This window comes from Cyprinodon variegatus, unplaced genomic scaffold (genome assembly GCF_000732505.1).
Source record: "Cyprinodon variegatus isolate N-32 unplaced genomic scaffold, C_variegatus-1.0 Scaffold0, whole genome shotgun sequence".
Classification (NCBI taxonomy): Eukaryota; Metazoa; Chordata; class Actinopteri; order Cyprinodontiformes; family Cyprinodontidae; genus Cyprinodon; species Cyprinodon variegatus.
Window position 1 is genome coordinate 4,288,239 of NW_015150453.1, and position 19,332 is coordinate 4,307,570.

The following is a 19,332-nucleotide window of genomic DNA, read 5'->3' on the forward strand; positions in this document are numbered from 1 at the left end:
GTTTTATATGATTTTTAAAACTTTTAGAAAAGAAATCTGGGATTATTACTTCTCCGGTTTTGAACATTTTGATATTAAAATATTAAAATCTAAATGATACTACTTATACTTTAACGATAGTGTCAAGGTGTTACTTTATTGTATCTCTTATACTGTATCCGTTGGTTACGCTGTTCTTTTTACATCTCTTTTTGCAGGTGATGAAGCAGACTGAAGATGTTTTATCATTATCTCCTTTTTATCTCCCCTTTTATCTCCTCTTTCTTTCATCTTTTCTCCTTTTTTCTGTTTTTCCTTTCCTGTTTTACTTACATTGCAGTGTCCATATAATCTGTAATACTCCCTGGATGAATTATAATAGAGGTATTTATATGTATAAACCAAACGGAACACTATGGCGATAGCCGTACTGCTCTATTTGTGAAAGCAAAATCTGTTGGGCTCTTTTTGACATCAAGACAATTATTCTTATTGCCACATTTGCAGACAGGACACTGTAAAATAAAATAAAAAGAAAATATCAGCAACACATCTGCTTGATTAAAATTTCTTCATGATATTAAAACGGCTAAATAGTTGAATCCCTGGATCTTGTAATTATGCCCACACATGATGGTATTAATCAGTTTCTTCTTTTTAATATAGAGATGGATTTTCTAGCAATTAAATCCAGAAAAAAAACAGTTTTATGTAGAAGCTAATTCCTTTCATCCTAACATGTCCACCACAAATAAAACAATGTCATTTCAATTATGCCAAAGTTGGACAATAAGAACTTCAAAATCAGGATCCGATTTTATTTAAGATTGGTGTTCATAAAATGGGATATAAATTCCGGTGCTCTCAGTCTATGTGCATTTAAACATTAATAGAGGTGCCATTACGGAAAAAAGAAAAAGAAAACCTTCCTTTTATGAGCATTTATAATTGGTGTATAACTGCTAGAGTTTAAGTACAATTTAAAATGAAGGCACTGACTTGGACAGTTGTTTATGGACAGGTAGCAGGTTTTCTCAGAGGGCCCTTACACCCATAAGTCTCTGATAGGTTCTTGAGGTCCGATATTGAGGGCTCTTCATAGTCCCTATTCTTATAAAAGAAGTAAAGAACCTTTGTTGTCCCACCCTCTCCCTTTAGCCCTGAGATAGATCGACTGTGTACATTTTATTTGTTTACCTTGTTGGAGTAGTGGAGCAGTTTGTAGGGTTGCTACCTTGCAGCAAGAATGTTCTGGGTTCGATTACTGGCCTGGGGTCTTTCCGCATGGAGTTTCCTTTTCTCCTTGTGCATGCACGGATTCTGTCTGGGTACTCTTGCTTCCTCCCACAGTCCAAAAACTGACTGTTAAGTTAATTGGCTTCTCTAAACTCACCTTAGGTGTGACTGTGTGCATCAATGGTTGTTTGTAGTGTTGCACCGATACTGCACTAAAATGGTGGTATCAGTATTAGCGAGTACCAACAAATAGGACACCGATACCATTTTGAGAGCCAAAAGTTTGTTCAACTATTGTCACCCATTCCAGGTAGGCAATAAAACTTACATCCAAGTAGTATGCAGTTCTTTATATATACACACACACATCAATTTCAAATAGATGGTATCTGTATGGTATGGGTATCGGCCAATACTGCACAGCCAAGTATCGGGTATCGGGTACAAAAAATGGCATCGACACAACACTAGTTGTTTGTCCTGTTTGTCTCTGTGTTGCCCTTCGATAGAATTGTGCCCTGTCCAGTGTGTACCCTGCCTCTCGCCCATAGAACATGGATAGATAGAATATTTCAAGAAGCTTTTTGTTTTTAAATTTGGACCCAAAAACCTGGGCCTGTCACCTCATCTTCTCTGTTATCCATGCACTACCTTTTTTAATTTGGGATATCAAATTCTTAGCATCATACTCATTTGAATAAACTTCCACTTCTTCGGAAAACTTAACACTATAAAGTAGTTCTGTGTAGCAAAAGGCTTAGAGGCATTGCATCAAAGTTGTTGTGTCAAGGTCATTTCTTACCTTTACTTTGCTAATTTAAAGTTATAATAAAAACAAGCATCAGAAATAATCTATCCATTCTGTTCTCAAGGTCAAACTAAATTTGGCAGAAATCATCTCCATTTGATATAAGACCAGTTTCTTAAAGGAAGTTAAATTAACTTGGGCTCTGACAGGAAGCCTTGTCATCTCCGTTTGTCCTCGGATCATTTTGTTTCAATGTGAATCTCCTCTAAAACGACTTTCCATTGTTTGCCAACAGGTTTCACGTTTCACCACAAACATGTCGGTGTCCACGTCCTTTGTGCTGCCTGAAGCAGTTTGTGGCCTGTTTGTTAAAAGCACTTTATCGCTAAATTTGACTTGGCACGTCTTGTCAGGAGAGATGGCAGCTGATGAGACTCCTGACCTGCAGATAAAACATCCATTAAGTGGCTTGTCTGGGGCTATTCGGTGCTCTTAACCTATTAGCATATTGTTAGCCATTTCCAAGATGGTGCAGGGGCGGATATACAATACAGCAGCCAGTCACCACGCAATAAAGAACCACCTCTTACTCTGTCGCTGCGCTAAATGTCGTCTCCGACATTGTAATGCTTGCTGGCCGTCGTCCTCCAGATGATTCAGATGACCGCTAAAAGCCTTAGGGAAGGGGAAAAAAGGGCCAAAATGCAAAATTGATGGAAATGACATTAGATTCAGCTCATGCTCCTCACTGTGTAAATTATACCCCAAAATGGACTCTCTGGCCCAACTGTTAGCTCCAATTTGCTTGGCCATACCTCATGGTGGCTTGTCTTGCCCTTCCCTTCTCCCTTTAATCCAATCAGAGCCACACTGGATGTTATTTATTTGTTTATTTATTTATTTTCAAAGGATGTAACCGATTCTTATCAGGACAGAAGTAGTGGCTTCTTCCTGGTGAAACGGTGACTAACGTCCAGCCATCGATCCGTCAGTTTGTCTGCGGTGGCGGCTGATGGCTCTGGTGATAGACTGCTTTGTGTGTGTGTTTATATGTATGAGTGTTTGCCCTGAAGTCAATAATGCACATATGGACATATTTATCAAGCTGTGGCACTTTATCTTCTGTTTGGTTTTCCAGTTCATTCGTTTTTGTCTGTTGTGATAAGCAGAGGCCTACACTCGGGATGAGCAGTTTTGCCTCACCACAGGAAGTTTGATGATCTAAATGTTTTTGCAGCATCCTCAATAGATGGAAACCTGTCTTTGGTGTGCCTCACCTTCGGTCTCCAGCATCCTCACAGCTCTAAGCAGCTCCAAAGACTAGATTAATTATAAGTAGGTTTTATTTAGGTTCTTTTTTTTTCAACAATTGACAAATAAAACATTGCTATCATTTGATGTTGCTTTGATTAAGTCAGATATTCATAAATAGGCTAAAGCCCTGTGTTAAAAAAGAATGCATATGGAATTAGATTTTTATTTTTTCATGTGTGGATAAGTAACCATGGAAATAGAAAATGGGGTGTATGCAAATATTTGGGCTATATTAGACTTAATTTAATACCTGTTAACCCATAATCAGAACTGCTTAATCTTGAGGAAAATGTTTTAGGCATTGGTACCAAAGTTAGTAAATTATGGTTTTAAGGATTATCTTATTCCATTTTTGAAGCCATAAGTTGTTTAAATGGGAGTTTTACAGTCTTATATTGAGGAGAAGTAACTTTCCATCTTTGATTGTCAATAGGAAGTTGGTAATAGATTCCCAGCTTCACAATCACGCAAATGTTATCATCTTGGTCACTGAAAGATTTTATGATCATTACAGATTGTCCAAAACAGAGAACACTGTTATATTTGTAAAGCACAAATAATTGCAACTTTTTTTTCTCTTTAAGGGATGCGTTGATGGAAAGTTTTGGTTGCCACAACTTAAAGTTATCCTGGAATTTATATTTTGAAGAGAGTAGTACAGATAATGGTCACAGCCCTTGCTGCTTGGACAGCGATTTTTCAACCCGGTCATCAGGGTCTACTTCCCACATTAGAAGTATCTATACTCTACCACAACTGATTCTAAACATGTCAGTACCTCGTCAGCATGCCATTTAAGGCTTTAGAAGTGTTTTGATTTGTTGTTAAAATTCGATTTTAAAGGTTTGGTGGAGGATATTCTTTTTCTGGGTGGATATGAATTCAGGTGATAGTTTATGTAAAGCCATTCTTTGTGCTCGTCCCCATTTTCACTTATCGTGGTGAGTCTGACATGGTGGAAAAATTAAAAATCTTCTTTTAGAAAGAAAGCTTGTATGAGGGATGCAAACAGCAACTTTTAAACAGAGCGTTCAAGAGGAGAAATGGACTTGTGCATGCTCTCACACGCGTTTAATAGACGCTGCCTCTTGGGAGCAGGTACAGGGTTGTGCATGTGCATTTTTTTTTAAGTGGAGAGGGTGGGTCTGTTAGAAAATTCACAAAAATCCTCCCCTATACCTTTAAGTCTTAGAGAAGCACCCAAAACATGCAGGACAGTAGATCCTGAGAACCAGGATTGAGAGCCCCTGTGCTAGAGACTTGTTTACTTTATCCATTCCTGCAGGCAGATGATCAGTCTGGACGTTAGATGTCGCTGAAAATTACACACTATAGCTTTAAGAGATTGTCAGGTATTGTTTTTTGCTTTAAATGTGATTACTTACTAGTTTAGATGCACCAAAAATAATCAAAGTAACTAGAATTTAAAGGTGGGCAATACATGGCAAGTATTGCCAATATAAATAGCAATAGCAGTATTTTTTTAATGTTTAGGTTTGAGATATTATCACACCTATGATCATTAAATGTTTTGCATCTTTTTTACTTTGTTAAACATTTGGATAAAGCTTATAGGTAGAAAATGTCCTAACATAATACAAAGATGAAGAATAACAGCAACAAACGAAACAGTATGCATATTTCTTGAAGTGCAAAACAATTTGATAACAAATTGAAATGAAATGTATGTTTGGTAGAGAATTCATAAATCACAAGAAAAAAATAAAACTAAATTTGACCCAAGTGCTGGTATTTTCTAGATTTATCTCTCAGATCAAACTATCACGGTTAGATGGATACTTCAGTTTAAGATTCTATTTTTTTATGCACTGTTCTGTTCTGCTTTGCCTCGCTCAATAGGAGGCACAAGCCCAGCCTATTGGGTTAATTCTTCTGTACATGGGGAAAGGCCCACAGTGAGACTTCTGTGTATTATTCTTTAATTCAACATGTATTGCGCTTGGATATTTTCTTACTTTTTATACATTTTTAATAACTATTTTTAAAGACTCTGGTCCAAAGACAATAATCTCAGTTTTTTCCGCATTAAAAATCAGAACATTTAAAGTCATCCAGGTTTTTAGTTCTTTAAGACATGCCCGTAGTCTATGTAATGGGTTAGTATCATATGGATTTATTGACAAATATAGCTGAGTATCATCAGCATACAGTAATAGTGGAAATAATACCATGCCGTCTACGCTGCAAAACATTTAAATATAAGCAATATGTGCATTTTTTCTTGAATTGAGCACGTAAGTGAAACAAATTACATTTAAAACAAATAATAAAAAAAAAAATTTCATTCTATTAATTCATGCGTATAATATCTAAATATATTATTTTAAGGGTGAAAATATTTATTCCACAGGCAGGTCATCTGATTTACCTGCTCGAATTAGGGGTAAATACACATATTTTAAGAAAGTTTTACTAATCTTTTGTATATGGACCACATATATATAGTAAAGAGATTTGACCCTAGCACTGATCCCTGCGGTACTCCACAGGTAATGATGGAGCATGAGGAAAAGCTATCATCAACTTGAACAAACGGAAATCTGTTATTCTATAAATACGATTCAAACCAGCCCAGCGCTGTTCCCTTAAATTCTACAAAATATTGAAGCTGTATGTTATTGTGATCGACTGTATCAAATGTAGCACTGAGATCTAACAGGACGAGCACAGATACAAGTCCATTATCTGGGGCCATGAGAATATCATTAGTAACTTTCATCAGAGCTGTTTTTGTGGCATGATGAGCGTTAAACCTGACTGAAACACAAACGGGTAAATATGTTGATTGTTTATTCTTGGAACAGTATTTATATTTGTAAAAACACTGTACAGTGCTTTACTTGTTAATTTTTTTTTTTAACTCTGTCATTCATTCTGTTATTTTTATACACTTCTTAAGGTCCGCATTTGTGTGACCAATTTTACTGTAATCTTTTGCTGCTGCTGTAATGCCAAAATTTCTTCATTGTCGACAATAAAAGGATTTTTATGTTCTAATACAATGTAAATGCTTACAAGCATAATCTTAAAATTACAACAATGTTGTCGCGCTGGTTGATAATTTAAACATATTGATGATTCTGTCTTTGATTATCTATAAACATATTAATCATGTCAATATTTAAATGTGTCACCTATTTGTTATCTGGACATACTTTTTTGTGTAATAGTGAGGTAACAAAAAACGTATTTTATGCTAACACGAATGGTCTAAACAGATACAACAACCCTAAGCTAAGTGGTCAAGTATGTTTGCACTAAGAGGTACCGGTAGTCATAAATTAAGGGTTATTTCATTTGATGTTGAGAAGATTTTTCTTTAAGTTAAGTGCACAATTTCTGCAAATATTGATGAGTCCAGCAGGTGGTTCTAAACAATTTATTCACCAACCCAAAATAAATTATGTATAATATTATATATCTCTGCTTATGAAAGTGTATCTGATGTAAATGTTAGCAATAAATTAACCTATTTAAATTCTCCCCCAAGCAAACTTCCCAGAGAATTTTAGTGACAGGACTGGAAAAGCAAAAAAAAAGCAAAATATTTGGTGGTGGTAATATATATATATATATTTCTCAGGATTTTTTACAAATAACTTTAAATGTGATACAAGGCATTACAGATCATATCAACAGAGCAAAATAAATATATTGCACTTAAAATAAGCCAAAAAAGAAACTTTCTAGGGTCAGATTATGTCAAACGAAACATAAGAAAATTATCTGCAATTTCAAACTCAAAGGTGTCAATGTTTACATCAAAAACTGACTGTACATCAGATAAGGCTGTAAAAGATATACTCCCTTTCAAACCAAGAACAGATCAAACCAAAAGCTGGATGGAAAACAGGCTGCACAAGTCATTTTACAGTGTTTGTTTACCTGGCTCTTTTAAAACCTCTCTGAATAATCAGATCTTCATGCAACCACAAAGTATTATTAGAAGCAACACCTTTCTGTTTTTTTTGTTTACAAAAAGCTGTAAATGATGCGTAAAAAGACCAGCCATTCTTTTCTGTACATGGCATCCTTCTGTGATTTCAGCCCTTTTCCAGTGTGAAAAAAAAAATCCCCATGTAGACTATAACAGACCGAATAAATCCAAATATCCAGGAACATTTTGTTGTTTGTCCAGAACAGATTTTCAAATCTAGTCTCTCTTTTTCAATTCCTGACAGTGCCACTGTCACTATGCAGGTCAGCTCTCTATGCTTCCGCCGTTCTTCTCTCTCTGTGCTTTAGATGGGGCCCCACAGAGTCATTATTTTAAGGTGTTGATGTTCTGTCGGCCCATGCTGCCACGGCCATGAATCAACTCCACCTGCTGAGGATTGCCTGCAGGTGCTTTCAGCTTGTTATGTAGAGGCCATCAGCATAAAGCTTCAGGTGTCTGAGCTGTTCGTCTCCTCTTCTTAAGTTGCTAAATAGAGTCCATCCTAACCAGTTGATGTTTCTGTTTTTCTTCTATTATGTTGTTGTTATTTCTTCTGACTGTTTGCCTGAAGCCACCTTTAACTCTTAAGAAGACTGGCATTATAAAGATCCGATATGATTATTAATTTCATTCTTTTTATTTTGCTCTGCACTGAAGGAGGTTGAAATATGGTCTCTATTTCCTGTATCAGCTTCCTTGTGTAAAAAAGTAATATTCAGCTTTGGTACCACACTTGAATATATTTTGTACAGATGGATTTTTAGTGTTTTATCCTTCGGTGAAAATGCCTTGATTTTGCAGTATTTGTATTAGTTATGCTCTTTGCTGGTGTAGCATTTAGTTGCTAATCAGATATACTGTTTATAGCTTTCCAATTGTAGATTTAAAACATCATAGGCTTAATTAATGCTGGCTCTCCATTTTAATTCCCAAACAGCCAAGCATGGGAAGAATGCAACAGCCATCCTTCAGCCAGCTGACCAGCAGTGTGTGGCAACAGGTTCTGCCTTACTCTATCTCCCAAAGAGTGGGAGGGTCCTTAACCCCATGCAATTACTCTGGCATCTTATTTATAATATTTTAAACCATAAAAACGGTGCGATTTAAAAATGTTAGCAGTTTAAAACCTTTGCCTTTTTTTGAAGAATGTTTTACTGTATGCCATAAATGGTGGAGCATTGATAACATTGATAAGCAGGTTTGCAATTCCCGGTTTGACCAGGCCTTGAACAAAAATAAACATTTCCCTATCTTACTCACAGTCCTTCTATCTGTATTTCAACATGTTAAGCAATGTTTTGTCTACTGCAGTCAGCATGCGATCTATGACTCTTTTTTTTGGTAATTTACAGTGAGAAAAGGGATGTAGTGAAGCGTTTTGTTTTCTTCAGTTTCTTTAGACACATATCTACATCATCCCCAGATCGTGGAGCTGTTATTCTGAACTGTACATATGGCTGGTTTCCTTCACACAGAGGAGTGAAGATAGCGTCTCTGCATGTCCTTCATATTGAAATGATCCCTCTATCTCCTTGTGTCATTTTTAGGAATCTCAGCAGCCGTTTAAAAACGATTAGAAAGTGTACTTTGAACTTGAGGGCTGAAATAAAACAAGCATGCACGTGTATTTGCCTTGCATCTCGTTTGCAATGAGGTTGTCAGTCTTTTCATATAACAGAACTGTTTTTTGGATTCAGATCCTGAGAGAGGAGCGCAGTCTGTCTCGGTTCACTGTGCAGGTTCCTCTTCACATCTCGACCCTCATCTCAATCGCTGCAGTTCAGGTATTTACAAAAAACAGTGGGTCAGGTGCAAATCAGATGAGGAGTGATGAGGATTAATGGTCTGCACCCAATCAATGGTCAGAGTTAGTTCTGGCCCTCTGTTCTTTAAAGTCATACAAAGGGCGTCATGACCGTTGAGGAGTGGCGAAGTCCTTGGATGGCAGCGTAGGGCCCCTGCTGGAAGTAGTGGTGGTAGCGGGGCATGTGGAAGGAAGGAAAGGAAGGCCCGCTGCCCTGCATGGTTCCAGCCAAAGCAGTTGGTGTGAGCGGCATCCCTAGCCGGCTGTAAGGGGGGAGGGATCCTTGGATGGGGTGGGGTAGGGAGGCGGTTCCGGTGCCCATGGCTGACAAGGTCTGAGGATGCTGGAAGCCTGAGAAGCCGGAGGTGGTGGTGACCCAGGAACTCAGGGAGAGGTTGTCTGAGGCGGTAAACGCTGAGCCTGCTGGAAAAAGAAAGGTAGGAATAAAGACTTGGTATATCTGCAGATTAGTTTAAGTCTTGATAAAATGTATGCCTTAAGACTGCGTTTATATTTAGGGGCTTTTTTAAAGACTCTGAACTTCACAGCAAACTATTTCTTTTATAGTGATTGTTTCTAGCACACCAAATCATAATTGAAAGGAATTATAGTGTGTTTTACTGAAAGGCTTAGAAAGTCTTTATGTAAATGTGTATAAAATTACATGCCATTCTTTCTTTTCTAGCATATACAAAAGTTACTACATATAATCTGTATTTTTTAGAGGGATTAAATTCAAGTCAATGAGTCGATGCAATCCGCTGGTTTTCCTTAGGTATAAAATGTGAACAATTTGACTGGATGATCTGGTTGAATTGTCTCCTTAAAGAGCTTTGAGATGACATGTGTTGTGAATTGCTGCTATATAAATAAACTGAATTGAAATGAATTTGTCAGCAGGTGCTTGACTTATTCATTGTGATCTTCAATAATGTTTCTCCAAATAAGAAAAAAAAAATTGAATGAAATGTTAGCAACAAAATCAATAGTAACTAAATATTACACTGACTTTTAGGTTTATGTATTTATTTGAAAGAAAAGAAGGAAATGTAAAAAAAAAATCACTGATGACAAAGATAGGTTCCCCTTTTAACCGATTTAAACAAAAAGACAGACATTTTAAATGTATTATTTACTTTTTTAAGTTGCTCAAAGCATCTATGAACTGTCAATTCATTCCTCGCTCACTGATATATGAATAAGACACAACACAGGTTTATAACTGTTCAAAACAGAAAAGACAGGAACGCATATGTAGCATTAAGACAATGATTACGTGTGTTAAACCTCATACGTCTCAAACTGGGTTAAAGGAAAAGGAGCTGCTTGTTTCAACTAATTAAGAGATAAGGTTAGAGTAAAATTAAAAAGTGTAAATAAATTGAATCGACAACAAGAATCCAAACTAATCTTGACCACATAAAGTGGCAGCATAGCATATTGTTAGATCAATGCTACAGAGAGCTGCATATATGGGTTATAAAGTGTCTATAACACCATTAGATGTCAGCCCAATATATACTCACAAGCCTGACCAAAGGTTGTATGGTAAAATGTCATTTGGGGCCCTGAGCTCTTTAGGACATCCCCTCCACTGATGGTGTTTTGATACAGATTTGGTGGAAGCTGGGAGAGGGGACCAAGTTCAACTGACTGAACTTTGAAGCAATCATGGATATTTAGCAGAGGTCATTGTAATATAAACAAAAGAAAATCTTTAAAAAGTACTTCTTAATGTTTTATTTGCAGGGTTGGAAGTTCCTTTCAAATTATGTTTTTTTTCCCAGGATCTTTGAATGTTTTTTTTTTTCCCCGCCGCAAGAAACAGAAGAAACAGAAGAAACTGTTTCTTCCAGAAGAAAATTGGAAGGTCAAATTTACTGCAAAGTTTTTTTTTGTGAATATTTTTCCTTAAACAGGCCCAAATCCAGTAATTAGCTTAAGGTGGGGTTCAATATCTATAAAGCAGGGTTGTTTTTGGGCATGAATAGCAGAAGAAAGCCAACTGGCGTAATCTGAGTATACAGATGTGACCAAATTATTCATTCATCTAGATTTGTTATACATACACTTAATAAATTCTTAATTTGTGTCACTGTGTGTATTCTCATAAAGATTTCTCCTTATGTAGCCTGGTGGATATGGTAAATTTACTTTTCATTGGAACTTTCTCCAAAATATGATCTATTACCAGGACTTTCGCCCAGTTTATTTCAGAAGAAATAGAAAAATAAAAACCTTTCTTCCAGTTTCTTCCACTTGAAGAAACTCAACCCTGTTTATTTATATCCATTATTTCTAAGTTAATCCAAATTAGATCATGAAAAATTCAAATTCTTTGTAATATTTATTGCTTTTTAAATCTTTGCCAGGACTGCATACTAGTGCTTTTAAACAGAAGAAGTGGGGACCTTTTCATTTACAATTAATTCAAACTATGGAGCTAGACTTCATAAGGAAAGTAGATTTTCTCAGATTATATATTTTCACCTTTAGTCTTTCTACATATATCTCATCTAAAGATTCAGGAAATTAGAATATCTGTCTTGATGAGGTTTGTTTGTCAGATATAAAATGCCTTCTGGATATATCAACTTTTTATATCAACAAGTTTGCTTTTTATTAAGCCCAAATGTCTGTATTTGAAATGTTTTCTTATAATTCTGATGTGATATTCTGATCAGAAAATATTGAGTTTTAATTAGCTCAGAAATCACAGAAATAAAGGGTTAAAATATTGTGGTTCACTTATTGAATAGAGATAGTAGAATAAATGAACTTTTCAGTGATATTCTAATTTACTGAATGGATCCATTGTGGCGACGCCTCACCTCTGGTGTGTGTGGTGTGTCCGTCCTCACTCAGGTTCTCCTCATCGCCAGCGTAGGTTCTGATCGGCGATCGGGCGTATGAGTGCTTGTGGATCAGATTCTCAACACTTTCCCTGCAGCAAAAGCCAAAGACAGAGCCCCAAAGTAAATCTCTTTGTTTCTTTTTTTTTTTTCATCCTTCCTAGAAGCAGTGACATGTCCAGCTTACACCCACAGGTCCTTCACAAATCAGACACACACAGTGATATTTAACTTTGACTTGAACTTTTTCTTAATACAGTGAAACACAAAATGTTGGATGTTTTTGTTCTTTATGATTTAAGAAATAGTAGGATATTCAGATCTCTGCACGTTTCCCCGAAACTCCAGGATTTTCTCTGGACTTTAAATCATGTGGGAAACATATCAATTCAACTTGGTTGAAATGTATTTTCCAGTGGTTCATCTAATGTGAAGTGGTTTAAGAACAGCCATTATAGTTTGTATTTTAATGTGTAAAGTGTCTGTTTCATCCATCACATCAGGCAGAGATTTTTATTTTAATCTGCAACCAAAATAAGTATAAAAAGCCTTTTTTTTTTTTACAACTTAGTCAAATTAAAATTAATCAAGTTTTCACTTGTGTCTCTTTCATTATGTTGCAGTTTGGAGGTATGAAAGGAGAAATATCCCCTATTAAAAACATGGATTATTTCTCCCTGCCATTGTCACTATGAGGGGTTGCTGCAAGGTCGAAAACTAGAAGCAGAGAACAGTTTAACTAATAAACTGAGCTCGACTCATCTAATCATTCGTATAAAACTGGACTGCCTTTTTTAATCGGTCTGTATGATTAGATTACATTGACTATGTAATTATGTAAATAAATTAGATTGTATTATAGAAAAACTTTCCTAACAATGAATGCACCATCGATAAACCCAGATGAAGATTGAGGTCCAAACTAAACTACTAAATCCAAATGATGCACAAAATTTTGGGTATTCTTAGAAAATTCTTACATAATGAATCTCACAAACACAAACTTAAATCTATCTTAATATATTTTATTGGGATCTTAATGATTTGAAGGGTAAAATATTGGATAATTGAACCCCCTGTAGAACCATCTCCACTGGTAGCTTTATCTGTATTAGCAACACTAAGAGCCCATTTAGGATTAAGTTTTGGCTCATTCCCTTTTAGTAGCTTAAGCTCAATCAGATTGGATGGAGGACATCTGTAAACAGCAATTAAACTCGGGTCCTTAAGGGCCAGTGGTAAGAAATGAATGGAATCAAATACTGGCCCTAATTGAACACACCTGATTTAAAATCATTTAATGATTTTCTCAGTGTTTCTTCATAATCTACAGTGGCATACATAAGCCCTAATAATTTAAAATAGGTGAGGTCAGGCAGGGAGAAGCTTTAAAAATATATAAACACTGTCCTGCTGTCCTGATCTAAAGTCTTTCAAGCTTCTCAGATGTTTTCTTTCATGTTTGTTTTGCGATTTGGTTAATTTATCTTCAAATAACCTTCAATCATCTTTCCTGTCCTGCCTGATTAAATATCCCACTCCAAAAGGCTATTATGGCATCGATGATGTGTTCAAGTGCATCACTTTTCAACCAATGTAGGTTAAAATCTTCCATGTTAGTGAAGTTCCTCACAGAGTGTGGGGATCTGCTAATGGGACAACTTATGGCTTCCATCTTGTGTCACATCTCCCAATGACATTCCGAACACAAAAAAGTACAATAGTTGAAAAATGTAAGAATATTTTGCAGAACACTCTATGTATGCTAACGCACAATAAAACAAGGATAAAATGCAGCTGAACTCTTTTTAACTTTCATTTTGCTCTATGCATTTAGCTTGTGTATCATTTTGTTTTTCTGCCTGTGCATGTGGATTTAGGCAAGGGTGCGTCATGTATGTGTTCACAGCCCCACAAACTGCATTAGCTCATTTGAGACTTGTCAGGCAGCACTTCTAAACCACAGTGACAGATATGGTTGGTGTGTGTTCATGTGTGTGTTTGTCTGGATGGACAGGCAAGTGTTCTACATCATGAGAGTCATGCGTTCACATTAGCAGTGTCCCTCCCGCCCCGCCCCTCCGCAGCCCAAACCCCTCCAATTAGGTTAGGAAAGTGCAATATCTGTCAGCAGAGGAGTACAAATGTGTGTGTTTTTATCAGTGTTGGGCCCCTGCGGCGCAGGAGCCAGAGCAAACTCCCACAGTGCATGGCAGTTGGTGGGGTAAGGCGGGGCATTCTGGTTTCAATCAGTCACTGCTGCCAATTGAATTACAGTGTGTTTTAGTGCAGTGGCCGACTCCAGACTAATGTGATTTCTGCAGCTCCCGAAGACCAATTGATCAGGTCTAATTCACAGCCCTCACAAAGAGAAAGACGGAGAAGTACAAGGAGGGGGGTGGAGCTGTCTGGATGTGTTTCAGCGGTCTCTGTTTGGGATCTTTGATTGAGGGAAATGGGCAGATGGTTTGATTTTGTCAGCTGATTTTGGCCACAGTGCCGGAATCGGGAATTACGAGAAGTATGTGTTTTGGCCGCATCTGCAGAAATCTGCAGAGGCGTGGTTCTTGGTGTCTGCATTTGTCTGGGACTCAGATTGGATGCATTTTAATGTTAAGAAAAAACGGACAGGTGTGAACTAAGAAAAAAGTGTTAGTAGAGCAGTAGAGACAGTAGGAGAAGACAAGTAATGCACAAAGAAATTATATATATATATATATATATATATATATATATATATATATATATATATATATATATATACAAAAAAGGAAGCTGGAAAAACAACATGCTTTAAATTAAAACATTTCATGTTTTTTTTTTTTTTATGGAATGGAATAAAAGACTTTCATCTTTTTCAAGAACAAAAATAGACATTTGTGTTGAAAACTAGAAAAGATTGAGAAGCTATATATCGAATTAATTATTTTTTATAGTTTTTGTTGTATAATAATTAGACTTTATAAGTATATTTAACATTGACATTTGTAGCTATGGAAGTTACAAATACATACACTGTTTAATTACATTTCGTTACATTGACTGATGCACAATGTATTTCAAAAACTATATCATATACATACTTATATACGTAAAAAAAAAAAAAAAANTTTATAAGAACCAGCATTTGCCTCTGCAATTATCATGGGCTACAATTATAATTCAACAATATAATAATAATATCACGTTAAAAGCTATTAATCAGTACCTTAAAAAACCCAGTTTTCTGATGTTGAAAGATAAAAGTCTTAAATGCCTCCCTTATTTTCTTGAAAATAAAGAAACGGCTGCCTGTGGTGACATAATAAAGCCTATGATGCATTTTAAAGAGAAAGAAAAAGAGGGAAAATTTTCATTACAAACGTACGACCGTTTTTCACCAACCTCAAAAAATGAGAAGATTTAGTCGGACGTTTTATGACGATACACTTTGTGTCAATTAAAATCAATTAAGTTCTGCGCGTTCATTGGTCAAGCGGCCCGCGCTTCGAATTCCTCTGAGCCAATCAGATGTGAGATGTGTTCTCCCGCTGCAGGTTATACGTCCACCCGGACTCTCCGTTCACCGGGGAGCAGCTGATGAAGCAGATGGTTTCCTTCGAGAAGGTCAAGCTGACAAACAACGAGTTGGACCAGCACGGACACGTGAGCGCGGCTTTTCTCTTTTACATTTTCCTGTTTTTACAGAAAGAAATAAGAAAATAAAGCTCTGACTCAGATCAAGGGTTAGACAATATTTGGCTTCATTTATGCTTTTTTCAGTTTTTGTTTTGTTTTTTTATTTTGTCTTTAGGAGGCTAATTGTCTGTTAAATATATATATATATATATATATATATATATATATATATATTTATATAATATGCTCCTGACCACGTTTGATATGTAGATGTTTTTATCAAATTCCTATTTAATTGAAACCAAATTTACTCTCTGTGCACCGTTTTTAACTGTTTTGTTTCTGATAAAGTGCATAAATCAAGATGAAAAACATACTCTGTATGGTTTTGGTTGGCTCAAGAGTTAGAAAAACACTAATCTGTCAGAGCATATTATAACAAGCTGTAAGGAAAGAAAGAAGTAGAATAAGGGGTTAAGGAATGAGGAAAGGGCAGAAGACTGATATAATAGAATGGAAGATTTAGTATGGGCAACAACAAGAAAAAGTGGAAACTATGAACTAGGATAAAACACAGGAATTGTCCATTAAACAAAGAAGCAACAGAGATCCTGATGAACAGGAATAAAATCTCCTCCCTTCTTTAGTGTCTTATTAGTAAGAACAAAGCTAAACAAACACTTCTGGGCCCAGAATCCCCAGTACCTCTCCATGTCCGTCAGCCGGGAAGAATCCCTGAAGCCTTTGGCAAAAGGGTTGCTGTCGATCTTCAGCTTAGTTATCTGGGGGGACAGAAGCATAAAACAATTTAGACCAATCTGCTTTTCTTCTCTGCTCCCAACTTTGTTTTGCTTCTCCTAGAAATTAATCTTCAGTTACCACATCAGAAAAAAAAAATCCATATTTCAAAACAAATATTAAAAGCCAATTTTTGGAAAGTCTTATTAAGACATATTAAAATATTTTAAATATACAGGTTTCATTGGATGTTTTTAGTCAAATTTTCACATAATCAAAGAAAAAAAAAATGCTTTAAGAAAAGTAAGTGTTTGATAAACACATTGCTTTATATTCCAACAAGTGATATTGCTGCATGTAGCATTTAATAAACAACATATAATTAAATATTCAAAAATAATAATCTAATGTAAATTAATTAAACATTTTTGTTCAGTTATGTTCACATTTTATTTCATTCTTGAATGAGAATCTAACTAAAATACCTAAATAAAATCATGTAAATATATAAGTTTGCACAAATCACAAATTGGTAAGAGAAATCTCAAAGGGTGTACGTTGTGAGTATATACCACAATCCTTACACCAGGGGGCGCAACAAGTAGGAACTTTTTGCTGCCCAAAAATAAACCCCATGCACCCATGGTCTTCATAACAGGTGTCTGAGACTTCCAGATGCGTCTCTGGTGTAACACACCGGACTCCGATTTTAGCATCAATTAGCATCATCATCATAATAAGGTGATTTAGCTATTTTTTTTTAAGTGGTTACAGGATACCCCTAAGGATGTAAGTTTTATACCAGTGAACCTTCTTATCCATGCAGGGTCACATTTATTTGTCTGTCTATATGTAACATTTTTTGGAGAGTACAGCACAGTATTAATATATATTTATGTAACAATAATTGAACTTTATTGATCTCCCATTGGAGAAATTTATCTCTGCATTTAAGAGGTGTGGGCTGCCATTGTGCAGCACTCGGGGAGCAGTGTGGGGTTAAGGTTTTTGCTCAGGAACCCAGAGTGCAGACTGGGGGGATCAAACCAGGTAAATTAAATGACCTTCTCTTAAGATTTCCATTTTCTGATTTAGATTGCACTTTTAACCTCACTTTAAACAGAAGTTCTGTCCTAAAAAGGTTCATGTGACCCATTTAAGCATGCCTGAACATCTAATATAGAAAAACAAAAATATTAGAGCTTAAGCAGGGACATATGATCAAGAACTGACAGGTTTACTCACCAGCTGGTTCTGATAAGCTGTGACAGCAGTAAAGACGGTCTCAACAAACACAAAGGTGCGAAACTCCTCCGATTTGAGGTTGAGCAACGAGGCGGTATGGTCTTTCTTTTTGATAATGTGAACTCGTGGCTGATACTTGTGCATAGAGTTCAGGATGATCTGCAAAGGGAAAGAATAAGAAAAAATAAAGAAAAGGTTTTTATACTGCAAACACCAATGGTCCGTCAAAAAGTAGCAAATGCTTTTCTTCTATTCATTTGAAGTTGACCATTCTGCATGAGTCCCCCCATCAGTTAGCCTCACACATTGTTCCATCGGACATTTCCCTTCATGTTTATACTTGAAATCACTCCCACAGACACTATCTGGGTAACCTCCAGGTCCTTTACAAATACAGGGCTTGTTTTTCCATGTTCCCAAAGATGTATTCCTGACCAATAAACAAGTTTTGTACATGTATTAATATACACTGAAAAACTAAACTAAAATTTCATCATAAATTTAAAAATAAAAACAATCTGAACATGATTGTTTGCATTTTCTGATGTGAAACGAAACAAACGAAAGATTTTGGTTCTGTAAAAAAAAAAAAAAAGCTGTGTTTACTCTAAGCTAGCTTTAACCCTAAAGTGCTATGATGACTTGATAAGTAAAGTCTTCACACCAAAGATGGTAACATTTATAATAATGTTACAAACAATGACTTTCATTCACACCTCAGAAATACTCTTAAATGTTCTTATTTCATAAATAGGGTATAATAAAGCATGTATTGGTCAAAGAGAATATGAGTAAATATTAAATTAAGGTTTTGGAGAAATTGTCAACAACAGGATGTTATATGCCTACAATACGGTGCATTAGAATGTATTTTATTTTTGGTAATGACTTGGAAGTCTGCAGCCTTTATAATCCAAAGAGAATTAAAAAAAAAAAAATTATCCTCAGTCCACCTAAAAAGAAAAACTTGTTACATGATCTTTTGAAAAAATATGACTTGAATGTTAAATTTATATTATCTTCACTAACTATAAAATACCTAAAATAATTTCATAAATAAACTGAAATGCTGTTGAAACCTGCATTAAATATTATATCTTTTCTTTTTTTTTAAATATGCATCTTTTTTTTTAAAACAATTTTAACTCAAGTTATTTGTGGAAGGTCCAAGTTGCTTCTTAACGCTCTGTAGCTGCGGCCTTAAAATCTAAATTGTATAATGAGAGTAAAATTCTAAAGAAGAATAGAAAAATCTTGGAACACATTTAAGGGAGGTACAATAAAAAAAAAACTTTTTCTCAATCTGCAAATAATATCTTATTTATCCACTAAAAGCAAAGGATGCATCAGCTACAGATGCATCCTTTGCTTGTAGCAGTTTAAAAAGATAGCAGTTTCTAATTATTTAAGGTATTTCAAAAATAATAACGACATAAGTTGCTTGTTGCACATATTTCTAATAATCTACTATGTCTTTACTTTCATGAGATCCCTTTGCTATTTAAATTTTTTTTGACTTTTTCAGAATTTTACTGTGTATCTATAGTTTAATTCGCTTGTTTGTTTTGCAGATAATACAGCTGTGTTCCCATCATGTCTGACAAGAAAAGTAATCTCATGTATTTTCATTCTACGTAATTACCCTTTAAAATCAGATGATTTCTTTTCAATTTCAGAAAAAGAAAAATGTTCAATTTCATATTACTTAACTGTGAGCAAATAAAATAAAGTAACAAGCGATATGAATTTTGCTGCTTATTAAATGCATTTTTTTAGACCTAAATAGATAAATGTGTGGTTTTGCATATATATATATATATATATATATATATATATATAT

At 35.5% G+C, this 19,332-nt stretch overlaps 1 protein-coding gene across 1 annotated transcript in view; it reads right to left on the reverse strand.

The window, feature by feature from the left end:
- Nucleotides 1-6,354: 6,354 nt before the first annotated feature.
- LOC107087514 (T-box transcription factor TBX20-like) overlaps nucleotides 6,355-19,332 on the reverse strand; it is a 16,731-nt gene continuing 3,753 nt past the window's right edge. The window contains 4 exon segments of the mRNA XM_015379166.1: nucleotides 6,355-9,459; nucleotides 11,871-11,983; nucleotides 16,215-16,291; nucleotides 17,493-17,651. Coding sequence (XP_015234652.1) covers nucleotides 9,131-9,459; nucleotides 11,871-11,983; nucleotides 16,215-16,291; nucleotides 17,493-17,651 — 678 coding nt within the window. The 3' untranslated portion in view covers nucleotides 6,355-9,130.